General features: G+C 40.8%; 2 protein-coding genes across 4 annotated transcripts in view; one reads left to right on the top strand and one right to left on the bottom strand.

Moving 5' to 3' along the window:
- BABAM2 (BRISC and BRCA1 A complex member 2) overlaps positions 1–1,562 on the bottom strand; it is a 162,526-nt gene extending 160,964 nt beyond the window's left edge. Inside the window, exon 1 of one of the 3 annotated variants that reach the window (XM_071739394.1) lies at positions 1,410–1,562. The gene's annotated coding sequence lies outside the window, so the exon portion shown is untranslated. Of the gene's footprint in view, positions 1–726; positions 831–881; positions 1,030–1,409 lie in introns of those variants that run through there. The other 2 variants (XM_071739393.1, XM_071739395.1) reach the window with 2 other exon arrangements.
- The window catches only part of RBKS (ribokinase), a 69,725-nt gene continuing 53,628 nt past the window's right edge, over positions 1,164–17,260 (top strand). Inside the window, exon 1 of the mRNA XM_071739396.1 lies at positions 1,164–1,417. Within this exon, the coding sequence (XP_071595497.1) occupies positions 1,368–1,417 (50 nt within the window). The 5' untranslated portion in view covers positions 1,164–1,367. The remainder of the gene's footprint in view (positions 1,418–17,260) is intronic.

Raw genomic sequence — 17,260 nt, 5'->3', positions numbered from 1 at the left:
AAAGCATTTGGAAGATGTAAACAAACTAATATTAGAACCCTTTCAGATTCAGCAGCGTATCATTACGACTTCGGGCAGATGTAACATACACTTTATAAGCTTTATAGTAACCGTGAAAGCCCCGGCACGGCTCGGGGCACCGCAGAGGGGCCTGCACGCCACCTCCTCTGCTTCCCCGCCATGGGCAGCGTCACCCCGGGCATGGGGTGAAGCGAGAAGGCGGCACAAGTTAATTTGGTGACGGAGGCCTCCGAGTGCGAGGGAAACTTTCCTGCTGGCTGTCGGCAATCTCGTTTTGGGGTTGTCACTCTGAGGGCGGCAGTAACAGTGGGGAGTGACCCACGATCACCTCCGGCCGCAGTGCCCCGACCCACCCCCGCCTGCCAGCGCGGCGTGCGAGCGGTAACGGGGATCTGCGGAACCCCGGGCAAACCCCCGGGCTGAGTTCCCTCAGCCTCGGCACGGAAAAACTCGCACCGGACTGACCCAGCTGCCCTTCACACCCCCGACCTCAGCGAGACACCCACGGCCATGTACCGGCGGGACGAGCCGGGGCCGCCACCCCAGGCGCTGTGTGCCGCCCCGCCCCACCGGCGGCGCCCCGGAGAGGGCCAGGGCGGGCCACCGCCGGGCGGTGCTTAGGCCGGCTGAAGCCAAGGCGGCACCAGCCACCGCCTCCTGGACAGCTACTGATGGGCCGGGCCTACGGCCTCCGGGTCCCCCCACCTCCTCGCTCCGAGCGCCCCGGGGCAGGCCGAGCGGGCGAGAGCCGGGGCAGAAGCCCGCCCGCCAGCCCGCCGCGCCGCACCCCCGGGGCCAGCAGGGGCGCTGCTCGCTCAGCTCCCTCCGCTCCCTCCCGCCCGTCCTGGGCCCCGCCATACCTACGGCTGCCGGAACGCAGCCCCCTTAGCAACGGCCGCGGTCACGCGCCCGTACCGTCCACCCGCTCCCGGCGTGCGCGCCCCCGCTCCCGCCCCGCCGCCCGGCGTGCGCGCCTCCGCCCCCCGCCGCCGCCGCCACTGTCCGGGCCGGAGGGGTCTTCACTGGCGGCGATATTGGCGACCACCACAGTGCCTGGGCAGAGTGTCTGAGCGCGCGGGAGAGGGGCTCCTGCGGACGGAGCGGGGCAGTGGAGAAGGGGAGGAAGGGAAGAGGCGGCTCTGCCAGCAGGCGTTCGCCAGGGGCACCCCTCCCGGCCGAAGGCCCCTGAGGGCAGGCCGCCGCCGCCTCCCAAACCCGTCGCCCGTAGCAACAGGCGAAGCCGCCGAGGCGGCGGGGCCTGGCCTGAAGGCCGGGTCCAGGGTCCAAGGCTCCGGCAGCGGTTTGGCCAAGCTGCGGGGCTTAGGGCTGCCCCGTCCCCTGGCGCCATGGCTGCCGAGGTGGTGGTTGTGGGATCCTGTATGACCGACCTGGTCAGGTTAGTACCCGGGGAGGGGTTCCCGCAGGCCCCGGTGCGGGGCCGGTTTCCTGCTCTTAGTGGACGCTGTGGCCCTGAGGTCAAGGGAGCGCAGGGCCTCGCGGTGCCGGCGGCAGAGCAGAACCTCCCCGCGCCTCCCAAGGGCAGGCTGGGCCGGGATACACCCCCACCCACGCCCTCCCGGGCCCGAGGAAAGCGGGTGTCACGTCTGTCTCCAGGCTGAGGCTGGAGAAGTGGGGTCTGCGCCAAGCGCGGCGGCGAGGAGCTCCGGGCCCTGGGCAGAGGGAAGGGAGGCGAGGAGTTGGCTGCGGCCGGGGCAGGGGGAAGGAGCAAAGCCGGGGGTGGGGGCGGCTGGGCCCGGGTGATGTCAGCCCTGCAAATAAGTCTTTGAAAGAAGACTGTGGGAACGGGGAGAAGTTTGAACGTGTTGTCTGCTGGAGCTTTGATCCAGTGTCTGTAACGTGAGGGAGAAGAGAGGCTTGGGGTTTGTGTTTTCAGCTGCGCTAGGTGGCTCGGCCTCAGCCTTGCCAGAAAAGCAGCATTTCAGAGTAACCCGCATGGGAAACCGTGAACTTTGATACTCTTTGTCAGCACAGGAGTTTGAAATGATTTTATGTAAGTAAATAAAGCTGGTCAACTGTAACACGTTTTCAGTTCAAAGCACTTGTTTCCACTAGAAAAGCGAGAAAGAAAGCTTAATATTGCAAAGAAACTGAAGTTAGCTCCATGAAAAAATAGGTAATAAGTTGGCTACTTGCAGAGAACATTTTATGTGATAGTTTGATAGAAGAGAGAGAGAAAAAGTCTATCGAGCTATTCATATTCAAGCAGATGCAGAAGTGGAAATAGCCCTCAAAAATTTAGCACCTCTGCACCCCAGAGCTGGTTTTTTAATTATGAAATCCTTTTTTAAAGGAATGTCTTGGTTTCTTCTTACTCATTTTCTGGGCATTTTACTTTCAGAATTAGGTACTCGGGACTCTTTTTGTTTGTTTGTGGGTTTTTGTTTTTTGGTTTGGTTTTTGTTGTTTTTATCTTTTGCACATAGGTTTAGAAACTTCCTTTAAAAATTAAAGTACAGAAGTTCATGAAAGGTCTTGGTTCCAGCAGCCTGGGTTTTACAGTAAATACAAAGTATTGGAAGAATTAAAGCAAAATTGGAAGAGTTGGCAATGGTGCAAATCCTAACCTAAACAGGCTGACCTTGTCAGCCTCAGTAAACCAGTCTTTGATTTACACTATTTTAAACACATCTGTTTTTAGCATATATGCAGACTTCGTTAAAATACAATTTAAAATTATATGGATCTGGACTGCATCAGCTTGTCCTGCTGGGAATTCTGCAGTAAAAAACTATTCCTCAATCTGATTCAGCAGACAATTATATCAAAGCTTGTGGGTCAAAAAAGTGCAGAATACATGATTAGAAGAATCTGTTGAGGAGTAAGAACAGTTTAGGCATAGACATGCACTGCAGAAACTGTGAAAACCCTTAAATTATCATAGAATTTACATCAGAAAGTATTGATGCTTTATTTAATCTGCAGAGCACGCTGGCAGCTTTCCAAGAATAGTTGTTTTGTAAGTCAGAGTAAGATCTTGTAGAACTGATTTGATTTCATGTGTGAATGAGCTATCAGATGCTTGTGACGTTATATTGAAATATAAAATGTGGTCCTCTAACCTCATGATGTTCCTTTTCCTGTCTTTCCAAAATGTGGGAAAAAACCTAAAAAAACTGTCTACCAGTTTAAGCACTGCTGACAGCCACAGCTTTGGGCTTTTTCTTGGTGCTTAAACAAAAAAAGAAAACTTTTTTTTGGCTGCAGGTTTGATGTGATAGAAATAAAGTAATGTGTTTTAAGCCATATTAATTGGACATAGTGTAACCAGAGATTAAACCATGAGTTGTAGCTGTAGATGCTGTTACACTGAGATTAGGTGGTTGAAGAAAAGTCATCTCCCTCTTCAGTCAGCTGAGAAGGTTTCTTAAATTGTATAAATGCTATCACAAGAGTGTATCTGACTCACCATTATTAACCTCTATTCAAGGAGCAGTGGAGGGCTTTATTAGTGATAAGCTAACTTGTATCAACTGAAAAAGAATGATTCTTTCTGCTACTAGTACAGGACTTCAGGCACCTAATAAAATAAGAAAAAGAGTGTGACTAAATATAGTTGCCAAGAGTTTAATCTGACTGAAAAAAATCGCTGTGCAGTACCCATATAGAAATAGTTTAAATGTATCCTGTATTACAAAAATCTTGCTAAAATAACTGGAAGGTGCTAAACTGTAGGCTGGAATGTGCCTAGGTGGAGAGCAATGCTGTGAAACAAAGAATGATTGAAGAGAGGAGGGTTCCCCTTGACTCTTTATGTCTGGGATATATGTTCTAGGTTTAAAGCGAGGGTTCATTTAGGCAGGGATGAAGGAGCATCAGGTTTTTGAAATATTGTCATTTATGCTGATTTTAGTTTGTAAAAGACATGGAGAGCAGTGATCATATTAAATGCCCATCTATCATGGAGGAGCCTGAATAAACTAAATTAGGAGTGAGAGTCTTGCAAAGGAGGTTAGACACGTTTTTTGGACAGATTATGTCTGATAGACATATTCACCACTCAAGACTAAAGCCTATTTTTCCTAGAAGATAATCATATTGATTGGGACTCTGCCAGAGCTAGATAATGCTTTGCTATAACTCAAACTGTTAAACTAACATGTTGGTCCTCCAGAATACAATCTTGTCCCTCTGTCTGGAAAGCTAGAAGATCAGAGTGGCAGACATTAAATGGTAAACATTCCCAGATCTGTAGAGGCAAGGTACCAAAAATCAGAAAGATAAGCTTCAATCTACCATGGGGCATATGGTAGCCAGATTCACCACTAAAAAAGAAGTTGGCATATAATGTTTTTATTCAACACAGTAAATTAGTGAGTTAAAGAAGTGTAACCTCTGTGAAATGGAAATGTGTGATTTGAAATCTGCTATGTCTTACATAACAGCAGAGAAGGAAAAGGACAGGGGCCTTCTGTTGAAGACAGTATTCAGATGTAATTTTGGGAAATAATCAGATTCAGAAGAAAGGGTAGTGTGCCTTAAGATGCTTTTAAAGGGAAGGGGCCCAGTGGTTTGCTTTTCAAACACTGTTCTCATTGGAAATTCTGTTCTCATTGTCCTGCAGCACTGTAGTGGCAGAATGTGGGTTTTCTAAAGTGAATTTAGTATAATCAAAACAACCTCACGTACATACATGCAGTAAACCACACTCTTTTGGCTTAATAGGACCAGGAACAAAACATATTTGTGGTCACAATCACAATCAACACTTCATTGGCAATAGCAGGCAATAGTAATAGAAAACAAAAACAGCATTATTCTGTATGATCTAGATATCAAACCAGATGGGTACCATCCATAGTATTATTTAAATAGTTTCTGTTCTGACTCATATTTGCAGACTGGTCCTGGCATTGGCATTTTAATTCATATTAAATCAGGACAAGACTAAACATATAAACCAATGAGAGTCAGACATATTAAAACAATTAGAATAAACAGGAGAAACTTTGGCATGGCAATTGAAAACAGCAGAAGCAAAGGACAAAATGTAAGATGGAAAAACAGGCTTTGGATAGTCACAACAGCAGCCGTTTTCCCCTGTAGCTCAAGAGAATGAGACCAGAGTCCAAATATTGGAAAACTGTGTTTGCCAGGATGTTGAAAGTTTAAAGTCTTAGTTTTCTGTGGATCTCTTTCCTTCCCCCAGGTTGCTGCATTCCCTGTAGGGAGCAGAACTAGAAGTTCTGCTTCCAGTCCCCTGTTGTAAGAACTGTAAACTGCTAGACTGAAGGTGTTCAGTAGGAGAAGACAAATGACACAGAAAGCATTTGGCTACAAAGTAAAGTGTTGCCAGACTGGAGGGACACTATTGGCAAATGCACATCTGGAATTATAAATCCGGAGTAGCATGATGGACACATTGAGTCATGTTCACTAACCCTGTCTGTGGAAAATGGCAAATGTATCTCCAGGAGTGAGATTCTACATCTGTCTCCTCTTAAGCCTCTAGTGGTGGTTATTGTCAGCTGAGTAAATGGCTCATTGGCAATGTCCATCATCCAAAGCTACATCTGTATTTTCTTTTTTAAAGAACAGAAACAGGGACAATGATTTCACACTCTGTTAGTGGGAATATGGAAAAGAATTTTCATAAATTTATTTTGAGTGAGCAGAGAAAGTCTCAGAAATTACTTTTCTTCTTTGTTTTGTTTCCAGTTCTTGTTTCTGCCATTTATCATGTATGCACAGTCACCATATTATAATGTTTTTTTCTTGCTTTAATGGTTGTTTTTGTGTGTTTTGTTTTGATTTTTCTATTCTTCAGCTGCTTCTAACAGTGAAGTGTTCTAGAATCCTTCAAATCCATTTCATTTGTGTTTTTGGTTTTATCTATAATGCTTCCCCTGCAGCAGCCACTCCTCATTCTAGTCAATCTGCTCTTGCCAGCAGCATGGGAAAGCACAACTGTGAAGGAATACAAGCTTAGTCCAGTTGAGGAAATTAATCTTTTGGATCCAGAGAAAGGCATCAAGGCATGAAAGAATGTGTCATCTGTGAATTGTTTAGTTATGTAATAGTGAAAAATGTGGGCTTGATTTCAGAGTCTGTACTATTCCTGTGTTGTCCTCTCTGACCTAGCCAAGTTTGGGTGTATAGTAAATGCAGGATGCTCAGGCTCTGTAGCTTGTTGTTCTGCCCTGGTTTTAGAGGACCTAAATGTGGTTTAGAGAAACTCCCCTTTACTTTGTCTGGCAGGAAGAAAGCTGTATCTTCAGGGCACAAAAAGAAAAACAAGGTAAAAATCAAGTAGATGAAATCCTCATTAATGAGATTCAGTAAGAAAATTCTTTTGTTCATATGCAGCTCTTGACTATCTGTAGTGGCCCAAACACTGCTTATCTAATGGGAAGGCCTGAGCCAAGATCATTCATGTCAAAAGAAGCTTTTTGCTGCTGTAAACTTTGTTGTTTTCATCCCCCCCCCAAAAAACCCCTGCGGGATCAGTTTATTTTAGGGTTTTGAGACAGTTTGATGTTTTAATATGTTAAATGTATAGTCCAGACCTGAAAAGCTTCTGACGAAGTTTCTCTAACAAAAACTAACAAAATATTGGAGAGGGGGAAAGAAGGGAAAATGTCTGGTTGACTGTTTCTTAAATTAACACAACATAACTAGGGCAACACCACCAATTACTTTTTTTGACCCATTACAAGAGCTGCATTTGGAACCATGGTTATGAACCCCAAGCAAGAGACAGTGCACCATTGATCCCAGCTGGCACTTTCTGAAAGAAACTGTTGTTTGTGCAACAGAGGATGCTGTGGGTCCTCTCTGAGAAGGACTGGTGGTGCTAGAACACCTGCTCAACACTTGTCTTTGGCTCCTATCCATGAAAACTTTTTTTTCCCCCTCTCCTAAATGGAAATATGGAAGTTTTAGAAGTCTTGGGAAAAAAGAATGTGAAACAGGTCACACAATGTCTTTTAATTTAAGTGCAACAGAAGTGTTGCTTTCTGTATACTATTTAATTGAAACATCCCTGCCCTTTCATTTGGTGTCTTTATTTGGTGTCCTAAACTCCTGTGTACTGTAATTAGGCACCGTCTTTCCTTCCAGAAGTGATTCCATTTCAGCAATAACTAATGTGACTCTTGGTTTTTAGACTTGTTTATCTAGTTCTGTTTTAATAGTATGGATGTAATAGTGCTTTAGAGCTAAAGAAATAGCCCTTCTTAATGAATAGCCATTCATTACATGAATGCCGTCGCTGAAGTAATTTTTTTTGGCTTTCCAGTAACCAAGAGGTTAGCACTACTTGTCCTGCTGTGTGTTTGGAAAACATTTTGGAACTGGAGAAGGGGAAGAGGAGCAATTTGCATTGTAAGAAAAAAAAAAAAAAAAAAAAAAAGGATTAAAGTAAAGAGAAGTCGGAGGAAGGTCTTAAAAAAGGCAAAAATAATAGGAAAGATGTAAGATTTTGCTCCAGAAAGTGTAAAGAGCCTGTGGAGTTAAGGTTGAGATGAGAGCAAGGGAAACTTCAGTGCTAACAGTGACAGTTCCCTGTTTTTTTCCTTCTCTTTTTGCCAGCTCTGGCTGCTTGCTTGCTTTCTGAAGATTTCTTAAATGGCTGCATGGCAAAGGTTCAGGGAAAACTGTGGTTTAGTCCTGTTATCTTCTCCCAGCACTAGCATTTTGGAAGATAGGGCAGTAAGTCCTCTGTTACCTCCATCTTCCCATGAATGAGTTCCCAGTAGTCTGCTTCTGTTCCTACCAGCTGCAGTGTCTGGTCTGTTTAAGTTTGTAAATTGCTTTGAGATCCTTCAAGATGAAAGGTTCTACTTAAGTGAGATCATTATCATCTTCTGTGTTTCTCCACTCCCTCTTCTCAGCTCAAGCTTCTTTTCTCATCTCACTTGGGGTCCCATACAGTACTCAACATTCCCAGCTCACAGCAACAAAAAACTTGCAGCTTCCAGTCCTTGAGTTGTTTGATGCCAATGGGATTATTTCAGAGCTGAAGATTAAATGTATATATTTTCTGGAGCCAATGCCAAAGCACTTGCCATGTTGAGATGGTACTTGTGCATTTGTGTCTGACTTCATGCTAGTTTGTGTGCCTAAGAGACTGTATGGTTCTCTTCCTCCCACTTTTGAAGTACTTATTCATTCTAGGAAGCATTCCAGCTACAACGTTGTTCTGTGATCTTACACTATATTCTTATAGCCATTCTTTGTTCATGTTCTTGTGGTTAAACTGTAATCCTGTCAGGGCAGGGATTTCACTCCTGTCTGGTGCAATGAATTTAGAGAGTGGAACCCTGAGAAGGGGTTCAGAGGGCTCTCTCTGTTCAAAGACTGATAGGAAGTAACACAGTGTTTGGACAGCAGAGAAACCCTTTTCTGCTCAGCTGCACATCTAAGCTGTCATCCATCTTCCATATTTCAACCAACTAGTAAGAGAATGTTTTCAGCATATAGTATCTACGTGTGTTTATTCCCAATGTCACTCACATTCCAGTGAAATTTCCCTCTTTCCTATGAAAGTGAGGTCATCTTAAACCTGTGTTTATGATTCTGCAGTCATTTCCATGGCAGTAGACTATGATATCATCAGTGGAGGATTATGCCTTTCCTATGTGTGTTAGCAATTAAAATTATGGTTTGTGAGATAAAACTAGTGTTTACTAAGTGTTTAGGTTTAGTCCATATGAGGCAGGGAAACTATTGCTTAATTCTCTAGAGAGTTCACTTGGGTAATGGAGTAAATGAACCCAGAAACATTTTGATCCTAGCAGGTGATAAATTCTGGGGGGTTTTTTTCCTAATGGGAGAAGAAAATCAGCTACTCCGTCTTGTGTTCTCTAGCCTGGCATTGAACACTTGTCTGAAACACCAAGGTACTCCTGATTGTTTTGTTATTTACAGCTACTTAAACACTTGATTTGAAGTATCACAATTTTCTAGTCTCATTAGACTGGCATTTTTTTCCTTTGGAGGTCAGTAAGCTATTATACACTACCCACAACAGTAAACAATGTCCTTATCTGTCTCTTCATCTTTCTTAATGGGAGCCCTATTTGCCAGCTATCAGTTGCTGAATCTTTTTGCTGAACCTTATTAAGTATGCACATGGTTTTTCATGGACTGGTGACAGCAGAGGCCAGTTTCAGCACTGTGACAGCAAAAGAAAATTCATTCATTTAAAAGCTAGTGCCCAGGGTTAGAACAGTTGCTAATCCTGTGAGGCGAAAATAGTGTGTTCACAATGTAGTTTATTTCATCCCTTCAAATACCTGAGAACTTCTAAGACAGAGATGTACACTTTTCTAAGAAAGGGTGAAGAGAAAGGGAAGCGGGACTCCCAGAGTTTATAGATAAAGAACATCATTGGTTTAAGTCTTGCAACACAAGACAAAATTTGTGTCCACTTTTTAAAGTAATTTAATTACAGAAATATACCACACCTGTGCACATTTCAGCCTTTTTTGTTATCCTACAAAAAAGAATTGAACTCTAATTGAACATCTGTTTAAATAGTCTGGGTCAGAACATTAGAAAGAAATCTCAAAATGTCATGCATTGCATACTAGATTTCCATGTGTCCACTTTCACAGAAAGTCTAGGATGTGAAATGGTTTTTCATGAAATTATTACCATGTTAGAGACTACAGTAGAAAGAAATTCCTTTTCCTATTGACTATCATGGAAATAGAACCATCCTGGAACAAAAGACAGACAGACAGGATCATTGTATGTAGTTTTTGGAGACTCAGATTACTAAAGACATAACAGACCCATCTCGTATCTACTGATCATACAGTCAGGTGATGCCACACACCTGGGTGTGCAGCTTCCCCTCCATTCAGCTTTCCTGCTGAGGCTTCAGCTGTCTGGAAAATGCAGGGTGGTATCTCTGTTTGGAGAAAATGAAAAGTCAGGAAGTAATAACATTATGATCAGGGAAGACTGTCTGGATATAAGTTTATTTACCAATTGTCCAATATAAACATCAAGAAGAAGGGGTTTGTGTTAATTTCTGCAACAGAAATATGTAATTTTATCTCAGTAGTGCACTACAGCATATGGCCATTGCTTCACATTATAACATCCCACTTTACAGATAGCACAACTGTTGCCATTCTTAGACATCTGTGCATTTCCAAATAAATAGTATGCAAAAAAATGGTACACTGGGCATTGGCATTGGCTCCAGGGTATTCCTGGGGCTTCTGCCCTATCCCAGTAATACAGATTGAATATTATGGCATGTTACAGATGTATCTATAATTTCTTGAATACTCTTTTATCATATAACTCCCACTGTCCTTATTGTTTTGGTTATTGTCCCTGTTATTATTAGAATTCTTTTTTTTACATTTAAAGTAAAACATCTCTTGCCTTTTCAGTCTGGGGGTATTTGCCATACAAGATTCACTACGGTTAAAGGGGAAATTGTATTAAGGAACTCCTTTGAAAATACTTGTCACAATAAACAGTTATCAGGCGCTATATTTTTAACACCCGACTCTTAAGAATATTTTCTTCTCCCCTTTTATGAGAATCATACAAAATTATAGATTAATAGTTCTGTCCTCTTAATGGATTACTTGCTGGCTGTACTGTTAATGGAAATAACCATTTTCCTAGATGTGTTTCTAGACATAAGTCTCTTTGGGTGAATTTTAGTACTTCTGACAGTAAAGAGCTGCTGGCACAAATCAAAAGCTGTAATAAAAATTGTACAGCGTCAATGGTAATAAATTTGTGTAAAAACACTCTGGGGAGGCATATATATGATGTTGCCTCTAGGAGCTGTCTGAGCTGTTCTTTCCATGGGAGTTTACCAGTAAGGTTTTGCTTTATATGGCTCCCGTTGTTAGTCTCTATATGAAACTACAGTAAGTTATTTGATACTGACATCCCTGGTTCACTTCAAGCCTAGTATCATATACTTTGAGCCTGAAAAAACCAAAATTTTTCACCAGTATCTTGCTTAAGTAGGTGCAGCTTTATAGAACCTGTTGATCTTTATGACAACTAATTATAAAATAAGAAGGTGGTAAAGTTCCCGAATATATAAGTTGTGTGCTGTCTTCTGGGTTTTATCATTTCTTCTTTCCATTTTTTTACTTTTTGTTCATCTTTTCTCCTTTTTTTTTCCTGTACTAGCTCAATAGCATGCCATCCCTGAACCATCTAATTTCCCTTTATATTCCTTCACCTCTCCTTGTTAAAATTCCACGTCACATTCTTCCAGTTCTTCCATTTCCATTCTTCCACTTCTTTTCTGTATTGCTCTACTCTTGACTTTTAAAAAAATAACTTTTGCTTCCAAAGAGCCATAGCTCCCTTTTGCTATTTATTCCATCCGTCACTTGGTACCTCCTATCTTCTTTCAAATCCCTGTTTATAGAAAATGTATAAATATTGGTAGTATAAACAGCAGAAAGAATGTTGGTAAGAGGTGAAAATAAAGGATGAGAAGGAACAGAAAGGGCCAATGAAATCTGTCACTCGTGGAAAGAGGCATTTTCCATGTTCTCAGCTGTTATGAGAGTGAATATGCTTTCCTTCTTCTGATTATCTGACCTTGTAAGTATCATTTGTTGGAAAAATCCTTCTGGGATTGTTCAATCTTTCATTTTTTTCTAAGGTTATCTGTTGGGAAAAAGCAATTGGTGGTTTTGCAGAAGCTCATACTACTCCATACAGAGGCAGCAAAAATGAGTAGATTTTTCTTTAGTTTTCATTCCCTGTTGCTCATTAAGCTGTGAGTATTAATGGAGACACAGCAGTTGTCCATTGCAGGTATTGCAAGCCAGGGTAATACAGAATTACACCTTTCTGAGATCTGGAATCTGCCTTTCCCAAGGGAGCTTAATGAAGAAGGCAAAGGCACTCACCTAGAGCAGATTCATGGCAGAGTTAACCTTGGCCAGCAAAGCCCAGGCACCCCCCTGAACCTGCACATTCTCGTCCTTGCCCCACAAATGTTAATGCTATTTTAATTCAAGATTTTAGCAAATGCCTTTATAAGGCATCTTTAGATTGAACTTCAGATAAATGTTTGGGGGTTTTGTCAGGGAATCAAGAGTAAGATAGTTTTAAAATAAAATTTTGTCTAGTGAAGGAGCTGTGAATTTAGCCCAGAAGTGGTCAGGCAGTTGGACTGGATGATGGTTCTAGGTCCTTTCCAACTGAACTGAACTGGCTATCCCTTTCCCTTCCCTTCCCTTCCTTTCCCTTCCCCTGTTTAAATATATTACCCTCATTACCTATGATACATTGAGTAACTATATGCAAAGTACATATTGTTTTGATTTTACTTGTAATTTGTGACTCGTGGATTCTGTAGGAAGCTCTGCATTTGATGAAAAATATTGTAAGAACTATTGTCCTGTGTACAAGCTTTTAGAACATCTTGGAGAAAGTTATTAATATTAGGGCTGCACTGTGCTGTGTCATAATGACTGTGTAGTGAGAACACATCTATGATCTTTCTCTTAACATTATAGTTTATAAAGCACAAGATGCTTGTGTGCCTAATGCCAGTACGTACTGGTGTGTGTGATGGGGGTCATTTATTTTTTACCTGGAAAAGACTGATGACAAGATTTGTAGGGGAGTCAATAAGGGCTCTATTTTCTGCATGATAGTAAAGGAAAAGCACAGATTACTTTATTGGCTTACCAGTATATAAAAAAATCATAATGAGACAAACACAGACCCTGTGGTCTGTCCACTTATCCATATTACTTCCACTTTGTTCATTATTTGATAAATTCATTCTTTAGGAGGTAAAGATTAATAGTCACATATGTCTTGTTTATCTTATTCTGCCCTTGGGCATGTAAAGATCACTGTTTGCTTTGGTTGCAAAGGTTGATCTGTTTTGTGTTGTTTTTTCTGCTTTAGCCCTGGTACTTCATCATAATATAATGTTCTGTTCAGCATAAGAACTGTAGGCAGCCTTCTGCAGTCCTGAGTGAGCACAGCGTGTTTCACAGTGTATCCTAACATCACCATCAGATTGCCTTAGAATAATTATGTAACTGCAATTCCAAAAATAATGTAATCGAGACACATCAATGCATCAATGAAGGACAATGTGGGAGGCAAATGAAGTTAGAGAGTGGTAATTTTGAAAATTTCCACAATCTTTCTTAAATGCAAAGCAGATGTTTGGTAAGAACGATGGAATGTTTTCTGAGACTTAAATATCTGAAGATGGCTTCATACTTATTCAGGTTTTTCAAATATCTTTAGACCTTCAAGTTCAGAATGAAGCATTTCACTGACTGTGAATTCATCCATGTTGTGACTACCTTTTCCCAAAAATATACTGGTGGCAATGTGAGGAAATGGTACAGGTTTGCTGTTCTGTGAGAAAGCTTTTTAATTTTGGCAATTAGTTAAATAAATTATTTATGTTGAAGGTTTCATGCTCCTAACATAATACGGGAATTTTGATCTCTTGGTGATAGTGTCATTTCACTGAAGTGCAGTACAGTGTGCTGCTGTAAATGCTTCAGAACATTTATTGGGTTGCCTTCTTATTTGCTTATCTTTTAGTTCCTAGGAGAGTAAAATTTACTTCTGCACAGAGGGTCAGCAGAAAAGTTTGTTGTAGTTCTTGAAGAGCTGTGGACATCTGTTCTCATTCTACATATTATGAATTTTGGTACATTTAAATTGAGGTTGTGATTGCACAAATAAGAAGATACCATTGTGGCCCTCATACCTTAGTAGGCATCCTGGCTGCTATAGTCACTGATATTAATTTAATTTCTTCCTTTCTCGAGATTTTCACCACTTGTTTTAGTTCAGCTGTTTACTCATTCAGTAATAAGATCTACAAAAGAGTTTGTCTTAAAAAAAAAAAAAAAAAGTATATTTTTGTGCTTAATTACCTGCATAGTTTCTCTGGTGGCAAAACTGATTGAAAAGATTCCTGCTGCACTTCCACAATTCATCATTCACTTATTTGTGTTGTGGTGACAAATTGTTATGTTGTATAAGATCAGGCAGATTTAAAAAATATTCTGAATGGATGATGGGGTAAAGCTTTTATGTCTCAGTCTGCCAATCTGCTTCAGCCTTGTCCTGGGAAGGGACTGCTCTTCAAACATCAAATACTTTGCCTCATATCAGTTTGGGCAGCGTTTTCACACAGTTCATTTTTGTGGGCTGGGAGGAGAACCCAGACCATCAAACATCAAAGCAATGATCAATTATTTGAATTGTCTTTAAAAAAAAAATCATTAAAACTTACGTACAGGGAAGAAAAAATAAAGCTTATGTGTGATTTCTAATTGTCTCAACATGTTTTCCCATCATTTAAGATCTGAAGTGAGTCTAAGAATGTAGAACCAGATAGCCCCATATTTAAACCAAGCTGTAGTTAAATTCATGAGATAGTCTTCTTATAAATCCTGAAGGTTTTCTAACTTCCAATAAAATGTTTCAGTGGATTGTTGGAAGGGAAGAAAGCATAAGCAAGTCAAAAACATCAGATTTTGAAAATAATTGTGGTCTTTTTGTCTCTGTGTTGTGGGTATTTTCCCATAGCATATGTTCAGATTTTTAAGAATTAAACTGGACACAACAGACCAAGCATAAGCCAGATCCAAAAGAGGTCTGAGGTTTTTTCACCACAGCGTTGTGCTAATATTCGTGGTTAGAGGCAAGAACTGTTCTCTCCTTTGTATTTGTTCAGTTCTGAGAATCATGAAAGCCCAATATATTGTGTATGTGCTAGACAGTGGCTAGTTACACCTAATCTAATCTCACAGGGGTTTTCCCCGTTGTAGGGAATTCCCAGAAGGGGAGAAAGAGCTAGTTGTATGCAATGATTCAAAGAGAACAGAATTAAAGCTAAATTTTAGGCATTTAAATCATACTCCTTTTTATTAAGACCCTTTAATGTGTAATATTCTTGCTACTATTTTGATATTCTGATCTTCAACTTCAGGAAAAGAAACAGTGTCTGAATGTTTCTTTTGGTACTAGGTAAGTGACAGTCATCCAAGATTAAGTGGCATCTAATCCAATGTACAAAGTCTCTGAGCTGCCTGATGAGAGTATTGTTTCCTTTTTTCTTGTTTTAGAGAAAAAGGTTTATGTAATTTCTGTTTTCCTTTCATGCACATAATTTCTCAGAAACTTACTGACACTTCATGCTTTTCTTCACTATGTCTGATGAACTAAGTATACTGTGCTACCCAATTAAAAATCAGTTACATAACATTCTGTGTTTTGAACACACAAAATAGTACCCAAAGTTTCAACATTGGCTTAGGGCAGTCTGGCTGTAAAGCTGCCAGCAAAGGCACTCCTGCTTCTCCCCTCCTTTACTTTCTCCCTAGTCCTGCAAGTTCTGGTCCACCCTGGCTGCACTATGATGAGTTGGACCCATTTGATGATCCCAATTAAAACGACCACTGGAAAAAAATATTTTGAGTTAGGAAGCTCCATGAACAACAAAGAGAAACAGTGGGAAAATGCTTCTGAGGAGAGGGCATGGCTTTACATCAGCTAAAGCTAATGGTAATAATATGTCTTTATAGTCTTTTCATGTGTTGAAAATAAGGGACACTGAGTAGGTGTCAAGAATTGGAAGCAAACAACAATTAATTTCAGGATTAATTTATGCAAATAACACTAATACACATTTCACCCCCTTCCATCTGACTTTCTGTCTCTGAAGATGATCTAGTCCCTGCTTGGATGGAACTTCTGACTCAGTGTTTCAAGACTAAGGAATAAGGGTGTTTAGTTGGTCCCAGTGCCATCCTTCTGAAGGAATATCTGTCTTAAAATATAAATGCTAATCAGATCTAGCCTTTAAGGGAACTTGTGGTATGCACTTACTGGAAGAGAAGGTTGAAGTTACTGAAATTCTTATTCTGAAATTCTTATTTCTGTACTTCTGTTCATCCCAGACTTCTGAAATACAAGTGGGTGTAAAAGCCTCTATTTCCCATTGACAAATGTGGGCATCATTGCTGTGTGCTTTACATTTAAATGTTGTTTGGTAAAATCTCAGTTGAAATTCTGAGTGATTGTATCCCTACATTCATAATGTTCAAAGTATTTCAGGATGCTTCAATTTGCACTTTCCTCTGTGAATGCAATTAAGTAGTTCAGTGCAAAATTTGCAGAGCACATTATATAGTAATTTTATTTCCAGTCTAAGAAGTGTTAGGTGTTTTAAAGTTTATTTTCTGGTTGCTTATAAGATATGAGAGCTTAATATCCCTTTTAATCTTTTAATTTAAGAGCATTTAATCTCTCAAAACTGAGCAGAATTTGTCACAGAAGCAAAGAATAGCCTATTGGATAGCAATTTATTAGGTTCTTCAGGTCAGTGTTTTCAAATTGTTAAAGTTGTAAAGTTGTAAATGGTTTCACAAGACACTTTATGTAACAATTCTAAAATCCCGTGTGACTTTTTTTTTTCCTAATTAGCTTATTTAGCCTACTTTTGGAATAACATTAGCTATTGCATCACTTTTAGGCTATTTTGAGTATTCTTTGTGGCACCATCAATAAGCCAAGAATTCACAGGGTTCCTTAATCATACAGATTACTCATCATTGCCTGCTCATAACAGAAGCCTGAAATGCTCATTAAAATTGTCTGATGTGAACCAAAAGTTAGTATAGTAGGAGAATTAAATGGCAAGAGAATAGCATTGTTTAAGCAAAAAAAGAAATTCTTGAATATTTGTTTCAATGTGACAGTGAAACCTCCAGGCTTATATATAGATCAGTACTCTGGATTTGTTTAATATGGAAAATAAAGAAAGGCCTCTGGAGGAGGGAACTGATCTGAAAGGATTTGTGCTCATGCCTGAAACCTAATAGGGTGAGGTTGTTGTTTACAGTGAGCTACAGGAACTTGTAGCATGTTCTTGCCTACTCTGTTACCATATTTTTAAAGACGGCTAATTATAAATCACTGTTCCAACTTGATCCTTTGCCCTTTGCCTTATACCTTTCCATCAAAAGAAAGAAAGAGGTCATTTCACAGTCTTCAACAAGCTGTTTGATCCCCTCAGACAGTTGTTATGCCATGCTCTTTGAAACACTGAGGCCCAGATTCTCATCTCAACAGGCCTGTTTGTCGCTGCTGCCACTAAGATGCATCCAGTGGAGTTGCATGTTGTTGCCAACATAACTGAGGGAAGAATCAAGTTATGATCTGGTCACTGTTAAAACAAGAATTTGTATGGTTGACTGTACTTCTACAGAATGCATTAGAACTCAGAGCAGCCCTA

The sequence above is a fragment of the Heliangelus exortis genome, chromosome 3 (genome assembly GCF_036169615.1).
Source record: "Heliangelus exortis chromosome 3, bHelExo1.hap1, whole genome shotgun sequence".
In the NCBI taxonomy this organism is placed as follows: Eukaryota; Metazoa; Chordata; class Aves; order Apodiformes; family Trochilidae; genus Heliangelus; species Heliangelus exortis.
Note: the sequence above shows the minus strand (reverse complement) of the source record. Positions and strands in the feature narration are given on the sequence as shown.